This window comes from Lucilia sericata, unplaced genomic scaffold, assembly GCF_015586225.1.
Source record: "Lucilia sericata isolate MDLA Ls3-8-SP2 unplaced genomic scaffold, ASM1558622v1 Contig000318F_arrow, whole genome shotgun sequence".
In the NCBI taxonomy this organism is placed as follows: domain Eukaryota; kingdom Metazoa; phylum Arthropoda; class Insecta; order Diptera; family Calliphoridae; genus Lucilia; species Lucilia sericata.
In genome coordinates, this window is record NW_023994342.1 from 324,171 (window position 1) to 332,500 (window position 8,330).

At 30.2% G+C, this 8,330-nt stretch overlaps 2 protein-coding genes across 2 annotated transcripts; one reads left to right on the forward strand and one right to left on the reverse strand.

The window, feature by feature from the left end:
- Positions 1-1,078: 1,078 nt before the first annotated feature.
- Positions 1,079-4,799, reverse strand: LOC119603623 (zinc finger protein 879). Its single transcript, XM_037955722.1, has 3 exons — positions 4,214-4,799; positions 3,899-4,144; positions 1,079-2,864 (listed from the first exon to the last, which is right to left on the reverse strand). The coding sequence occupies exons 1-3, from the start codon at positions 4,562-4,564 to the stop codon at positions 1,446-1,448; spliced, it is 2,016 nt and encodes a 671-aa protein (XP_037811650.1). The 5' UTR covers positions 4,565-4,799; the 3' UTR covers positions 1,079-1,445.
- A 2,107-nt stretch (positions 4,800-6,906) lies between these two features.
- Positions 6,907-8,040, forward strand: LOC119603626 (putative sulfiredoxin). The gene is made up of 3 exons (XM_037955725.1): positions 6,907-7,370; positions 7,508-7,683; positions 7,742-8,040. Exons 1-3 carry the CDS (start codon positions 7,307-7,309, stop codon positions 7,859-7,861), a joined length of 360 nt encoding a protein of 119 aa, XP_037811653.1. The 5' UTR covers positions 6,907-7,306; the 3' UTR covers positions 7,862-8,040.
- Positions 8,041-8,330: the final 290 nt, after the last annotated feature.

Here is an 8,330-nt window from a genome sequence, read left to right on the forward strand (position 1 = left end):
AAAAAAAAGTGAGGAAAAAGAAGTAGAATTTTCACCACAAATAACATACTTGAAGTACTTCCAATTTTGGTGAAAAACCTATAAATTTTACATTAGCGTGTATTTGGAGGGATATTGTAATTTGAACTACATCTAGTCTTATTCTTTAAATGACTTGCTTATATAAATTTCGTTAGATTTTTATCCAAGTTTTATGTAGTTCGAATATGTTATTTATAGTGACTTTTTCATTTTGTAAGGAAATATTTGGTTTATAAAAGCGAAAAATATGTAATCGCATTTTTGGATGTGATTATGATGTCGTTTGTAAAGTATGACATCAATTATTTTTGCTGGGTATTTTTCCGCATTAATAAATGGTCTTAAGTACAGATTAGAAAATGTCCTACAATAAATCGATTTTCATCACACACTTGGTTATATTCAATTATTTGTTTGCACGTATATATGTACATTTAGATACTTTATTGAAATTTTTTAAAATTTAATAAAATTTCAAAAAAAAACCATAGTTTGACCAGTTCATACCAATGATCACAAGAAGTTCTTCTAAATTACCTAGTACTAGAACGGAGGTAAGTAAACAAAGCTACCATTGGTACGCAGTTTCGTTTAGAAAAAATTAAATCATTTGAATAATAAAAAATTAATTATGTTTAATCAACATAGAAAAATAAATTTAAACATTCATATAGATTAGACCAAGATTTGAAATTATAGTATTGAATACCCAAAAATGGAAAAGTTATTTACCGACAATTTCCCCAACTAATAGGTACAAACCGGCAAGAACCCCATATGTTTTGATTTTCAGAACATACATGAAGATTCAATATAAGGGCAAAAGAAAAAGTTCTAGTTTTGAAAGAAATCGGAAGAATCGTTTTCACACCGAAAATATTACTCTCTTTAAAAACAAGAAACCCAAATGGAGTAAAGCTTAATTCCACCTAATCGACAAACATTCATACAAATCTTTTTAAACAGATATTTTCGAAAATCAACAAACAACACATTCATGTTTAAAAACATTGGAAAAATCAACAGTTCTGTCATAATAAAAAAGTCATTATTATTAGGACCATGTTAAATAATAATTTAATAACTGTTCAATTAAATATAAAAGTACATAACTAGTAAGACAAGAACAAAAAAGCAATAGAATGTTTGTTTGTCCTTGATATTTTCTAGAGTTCTATAATACTCTCTTATTGCCTATTTCACAATCAAGTTAAAAGTTTATCAAAGTTGTATTAAACAAAATTTCCATATAAAATTTTAGTTTTATAAAACTTTTGATAAATTTAAAATTTGTTTACGAATGAGGCCTATATAATCTTACATAAATATCTTGTGCACACTTAGAGAATAAATCAAACAAAAACTAAAATTAATAATATATAGCAGTAATGAATGATAAGTTTTAAGAAAAATTGTTAAAAAGCTTAAGTACGTTCTAGTTGTTGTCGATTGTGTCGCCGTTTATGTAAGTATAAACCAGCCGCCTGGGCAAAAGCTGAACCACATATTTTACAAATATATTTCTTAACAGCATCGTGAATTTGTTTGTGATTTTGTAAATTCTTAATAGATCTAAATACCTTACCACAGATATCGCAGCTGAATTCCTCCTCGTTGTAATGTGACTTGACATGATCCATCATAGTGTTGCGTGTAGTAAACTGTTTAGCGCAGTTGGGATAGTGACAGCGAAAACCACGTCCATCATCTGATCGTGTGGGTGAACTGTTGGCTATTCTGTCGTCTGTTATTAATTCTTCCTCACCATCATCCGGGTTCATAGATGTTAAATCAGGCAATAGAAGTTCGTCATTATGCCTTCGCATATGTTCGTCGAAATTGCTCTTTTCACGAAAACTGGCCGTACACAAGTCGCAATGATATTTAACTTCTTTCAGAGCAGGATGTATTTGCTTATGACGTGTGTATTGTTCTAAATCATTGAAGCCCAGCTGACAAACTGGACAATAGTAGTTGGAGCCACCCATATTTGATCCACCAACTCCAGAGTGGTATAATTTTGATGCTGAAGCTCCAGACACAGGATGAGGTTGCTGTTGTATTTTATGCTGGTGTGTTAGCAAATGGGTGTCCAGTTCACGTGGTGAATTCAAAATCATGGGACAGTGTTCACATTTAAATGGTGCTATATCATTATCCATGAAAAACATAGCCTCATAATAACTGTATGTGGGCGAAAAGGCTCTTCCACTCATTTCACACATTAAACGTTCTTGTTTTTGTTTCGAATAATCAAAACGCAATTGGGAAATACGCTTGGAAATTTGTATAGTTGTTACATCAATATAGCCTACCAATTCATTGACCATTCTTTGAAGGGCTTCTCCACGTTTCTCTTTACTACGATAATCTATATTGTATTTGTCATAGAAGCAAGGATAACATTTCAGTAACTGTAGCATTTTATTGGTAGAAATATCATTCCATAAAGCTGAATAACGTCTGCGATATACGGTTTCCTTAACAACAGCATCCGATATTTTTTGATTACCACCATAGAGACGATTAAGAAAATGTAATTCTTTGAAATACCACAATGTACTGACGTTTGTCTTTTCCAAAGCCATACGATTGCATTCACGTTTATAGACTGTACGTAAATTGTCCCACTTACGAGTGACAGCATCTTTAGCGAGAGTAAGATTGAAACGTTTTTTGAATTCGGAATTTATGTAGTCAATAAATTGACTGCGTCGCACACGATCACGAAATTGTGGGTGACGATGATCCCACAGAAATGTATTACGACGATAGGCGTCAATAAGAAATTGTATCATTTTGCGATCTTTTATATGACTGGTGACGCCAACTGAGGCGGTATTCTGTATTTTGAAATTAATACAGAATTGTTTTAATATATATTTTTTTAATTTTACAAGTTATAATCAACAATTTTATGAAATTTTGGAAAAAAAAATTAGATTTAGAAAATAGAATAACGATGTTCTTGTTCTTAACTTTTGCAGTAATCTATTTTAAATTACACCTTTTTTAAATAAAAAACTTCATGGAATATTCAGGGATTTTTCCTTCCTCTAGAGCTTTAATAACAACAATTATTATTTTTGATAAATAATACAAAAAATATTGGGATTGTATCAGATCCTGGGATTATATTTTTTAAAATTTAAATCCTCGTATTTAAGTCCTTATTTGCGTTTCTAGTTTACAAACAACATTTTGTTTTAAATAAATCCTGCATTTGTATACGACCGGTCCGATTGGGATAAAATTTAAAGTTTTGTGTCATATGTTCTATTTTTTTAATATATTGCTTCTACGTCCTTCCGAATTTGACCTACATTTTATCAAAACTTCTACTTTAGGATACATGTTCTAAAATCTCAAACATGCGGTCAAAAATCAGAAAGCAGTTTTGTAAACAAAGATGTGTTCCCTATTTGGGACCAAAGTACTTTCCCAGACCCATATAAAATGTAGACCCTATGGCAAAATTGTAAAAAATACCATTTTTGGTACTTCTGCTTCAATTCTTTGGAACTGGAATATTTATTTTGGACTTGATAAGTTGTTTTACTGTTTGGTTTTTACCCCCATTATCTCAATGTCTAGTTATATTTTATGGAGGTTTTAATACGTTCATAGGTATCAGGAACAATTTACTCCAAATATATCTCAAACTAATTTTGTTTAAAAAGTTAATTTTTGATCTTACAAAAAACTCCAAGCCAATATCTCAATTAGATTCGGAATACATATATCCATTTAATTCAATTTTGTCCTTTTTCGAAAAGACATATTGATATATCGAAATCTAATAGGTATACTTCTGAATTATTAGCTATCTTATAAAATGTTAAGTTAAAAAAAAAAAAATAATTTCTTTCAAACTTACCTCCAATAAAGATTCTTCAACTAAATCATCATAGTTGGTGTCATCACCATTATTACTTTGTTCTAGGTCATCGTCGTCACCGGCATATTCATCATTGTAACTACCAAATGAGTCACCCATATAACTGGAATCGCCAACTTCCATACTGATTTCCGGATCTGTTTGCTCTTGTTTAACACTGTAATAACCTCCGGTATAATCATCATCATCATCGTTAGCCAAAGGCTCATTTTGTATAAGAGCTCCCTTTAAGAAAAACAACAACAACAAATATTAAAACATATTTAACACAAATACTACTTAAAATTCTCTAACATTTCCATCATCATCCTCATCTATCTTTTCCTCCTTAATCATTACCACCGGTGGCAGTAGCATTGTCGTCAAATCTTCTTCACTATCATGTTCCAGACGTCGTTTAAGTTTACTTCTTTCACCATTGTTTGAGTTACGGCCATAAACACTACCACCACTATTGTCATAGGAAACATGCATTGTTTGCATGTGTTCTATGAAAGCGTCGAAATACATAAATTTCTCCGAACATGTTAGGCATCCAAGCGCAAAATATTGCTGATCCTCTGTAGATGTTATGATGCCGCATTCTTTGGTACAATGGCGAAATATTTCCTCTTCATTTGTGGGTGGATATGTTAGCACACTCATTTTGCTGGAAAATGCCTTTTCAGCTTCCAATTGTTAAATAATTTTCAGAAATTATACAATTTTCCTTGATTGTCCCAATTTTTCACGACATATACACTATTTCTTATCGTTTGTAATAAAGATTTCTGCAATTTTTCTTTGAATTTTATTTCCTTTTTCCAAATTTTCCACAACTGCTTCTTTTTTTCTTGTTCTTATTTTTCTAATACTACTACCAGAAACCTACGCCGACAAACATTAACGACGGCGGTGGCTGACACTAAAATGTTCGGCGGCAGCTTGATAATAGCTGTAAGCCGTTTTTGTCTTCAACTGTGTTTTAAAAATGGTATTAAAAGTTAAATGCCTGAAATTGTGGCATAAACCTGGACTCTTAAGCCTGCTTGTATTCTTAATAATTTAATTCACTTTGGGTACTTTGGATTCATAAGGGATTAGCAGCATCATACATAATTTTTGTAGTGCTACAGCGGAAGAATGACAAATTATCCTTTTTGGTTTTGATTGCCTATTCTACTCGGAACTTTTCGGCGGCGTCGGCAGCTTAAAAATTTTGTCAGCGGCTAGGCATAGTCTTATTTCAGCGAAGGTTTCTGACTAGGGAATGGTAAATCGGCTTCGATTAATCGATTATTGCTGTAAAAAAACGATTATTTTGTGATCGATTCTACACTACCAATTTTATACTGAAATTGATTTTTTGCATCGATTAATCGAATATTTTGCTCTGTAAAATAAAAAAAACATACTTTTTCATTCAAATTTGGTCAAAAACCATGGAAATCAATTAAACTGTCTTAGTTAAAAACTTGACGGTACTAAAGAATGTACAATATTAATTCGCGATGCACAGTGGGGCAGAACGGAAATTTTTTGGAAATACATCTGGTATTTCTATACGGCTAGTCTGATCGGAATAAAATTTGACACAAGCCTAGAAAAGGAGTATTCGAGTTTAAGTTATGAAAATGGATTCCACAAATACTCTAGGGGCAGCGCTATGGGGGCTCAAAGTACATGTAAAGGGGGTACCTTCGACATGTAAAATTTGTAAAAGCGTACCATTTTTTGGTTTCCGCCATTAATCAGAATTTAATTTGAGGAGATAAAAAAACTGACTTATGCGAAATTTTGTCGGATTTGCTTCATAATTTGAAAATGTTTAATACAATGAATTAATAGCTATCTGTACCTCGTTTCTGTAATTTTCTCGAATCGAGAAAAAACTTAAAATATAATAGTCTTCCAGTTTTTAACAGTGTGACTCCGATTATTTTTAAAATGTACTCATTAAAATTTAATAAGAAATTTTCAAATTTCTTGTATTCACCCTGTTTTACACAAGATGATCATGAATTTTTCGACAGATTTTCTCGATGCGAGAATTACAGAAACGGGGCACTGAACTCCTTTGGACAATTTTTGCTAGGACCAATAGGTGAAAAGTTACACTCATTTGAAATGTGTCTGGCCTATTATCCAATAGTACTAACCTTTGTGGCAATTTCATTCAAATCGGAAGACATCGATTTTAAAAATTGGGTCACTTGACACAAAATTGCCCATATTTTTAGATAATTTTCCGATCCAAATATGAAAACTTCTTTATATTTAAGTAATTTTTTTTTAATTATTATTACTTTTTGAAAGCATAATACATACACCTACTTTTTGACCAGATTAAAGATATTACAACTAAAAATTTGTAAACTTATCGAAAATTAAAAACATTAACAGATAAAATCTTTAATTAACTCTCAGTATGGAACAACAGAAACAATTTTGTACTAAAGCTTTTTAGTGACGTAAAATATAGTTTTTTATTATTATTTTGACGATGAGTAATAGCCATCATAAAATGATAATGCAAAAAATATTGATACACATACCCCCTATATAGTAGTCACTAAAAATTCCAAAATATCTTAATAACATTAAGTACGAAAACTTTCAGACCAATAATTACAAATACAGGTAATTTTCTTAAATAGTATTATTGTAATATTTTAAATTTACAATTTTTAGAGAGTACTAACAGTTCATCTTAAATTGTATATGAATTAGTTCCACAATTATCACTATAAACTCATAAAAAATTAAATTCTTATCATTAGCAAACATATTATTGTTTAATTTTTTACAAAAAGCTTTTTCCAACTTATCTTAAGAAACATTAAAGTCAAGAGAAATACATACTATCTTTGTTTTGGGACTGGTGTTATTGACCAGCTATAGGATTTTAAAAAACTCATTAGCCAAGGGCAAGAGAGGTAGAGTAAATTACTCCTCCAACCTATACCAACAGCTGATTAGAGAAGAAAACAAATAAACAAAAAAAAAAAAATAAAATGCAAAACGCAATTTTATTTTTTTATTTTATACTTATTTATTTATATAAATATTTATTTTGTATTGGACAGGAGTTTATCATAGCGCAGTGATTTTTAAATATATTTTAATTATTATTATTCCAAAAGTTCAGCGTTTATTAACATTAGGTGGTGAGGTAAACTGGCTACAAACGGAGCCAATAGCTATTTTGTATGCTCTTCTAACACCTCACTAACACTCTCGGCTGTTATATGTAGATAATTGTAATTAAAGTATAAATTTTAAAAACAATATTTTTTAACAAAAAAAAAAAGCAAAACAACAAAAACAAGTTCTAGGAGTGTTTATTTATACTACTGTACGATATTATGTATTTTTTAAACAGCAGCAATTGAATAAAGCGGTCTTTGAATGGAAATCATTACAAAATTGGTTTTGCAAGTGAGCAGACGATCTTTCGCTACCAAACAAACAAGTAAACAATTTTTTTTTATATATTTGAATATTTTCTCAAGGGGTTGTCCAAGGAGAAGAGATTCCAATAACACACTTTCATTATTTTGTCTGTTTCAAAGGTGATCGTACTAACGTTGTTTATTTTTCCATTTGTAGAACATTTTATTAATAACAACAAAACAAAAATGTCTACAACAAATTCTTATAATGATAAAAGTGTTCACTCGGCTAGCATAGATGAAATACATGAAGTTCCCATGAGTGTTATACATAGACCCATACCCTCCGTACTGGATGAAGAAAAAGTTAAGTCTTTAATGGAAACTATAAAGGTGAGTTTGTTCATAAATTTTTTTATATTCTTTTGCTTAATTGTTTTGTTTTTTATAGAATGAAAAATCCTCCGATCAAGTACAACCCATAGATGTACTTTGGATAAAGGGCTCAAAAGGTGGAAATTATTTTTATAGTTTTGGTGGCTGCCATCGGTTTGAGGACATACACGTTTAAACAGTCCTACCATTAAGGCGGAAATTAGTAAATTCTAATTTATCCGATTTTGATACTTACATGGGTTTCTAGTACTCCCAAGAATTTGGAGTAATTTGTATTGCTCATGATATATAACATGTATGTAAATAGATTTTAAGGCTTGAATGGACTAATATTTTTCTACATATAACTTTACAGTATCAAATCAAAAAATATATATTAAACACGTTGAATAATAAATAATTTGAGAAAATTGTTTTTTTTTTTTAAATTAATCTTAAATAGGAATTCTTTAAATTGCTAGGAAATTGTTTGAAATAAAAAAAGATTACAAAGTATTTAATGAGTCAAAATCAGTGATTTTTTTAAAATTTAATTTTTAAAAAATGTCTTCTTATTTATTTAAATGGACTATCTTTCTATTAGAACCCTTGCATTGAGTACTTATTGTACCACAATGAGTGATCATTCAAATCAGCATTCTGGT

Coding starts and splice junctions, on each gene's coding strand:
- LOC119603623 (XM_037955722.1), bottom strand. CDS start 4,564: ATGAGTGTGCTAACATATCCACCCACAAATGAAGAGGAAATATTTCGC. Junction 4,145..4,213: donor ATGAGGATGATGATGGAAAT/GTTAGAGAATTT, acceptor TTTTTCTTAAAG/GGAGCTCTTATACAAAATGA. Junction 2,865..3,898: donor TTGAAGAATCTTTATTGGAG/GTAAGTTTGAAA, acceptor TTCAAAATACAG/AATACCGCCTCAGTTGGCGT.
- LOC119603626 (XM_037955725.1), top strand. CDS start 7,307: ATGGAAATCATTACAAAATTGGTTTTGCAAGTGAGCAGACGATCTTTC. Junction 7,371..7,507: donor TTTCGCTACCAAACAAACAA/GTAAACAATTTT, acceptor TTCCATTTGTAG/AACATTTTATTAATAACAAC. Junction 7,684..7,741: donor CTTTAATGGAAACTATAAAG/GTGAGTTTGTTC, acceptor TGTTTTTTATAG/AATGAAAAATCCTCCGATCA.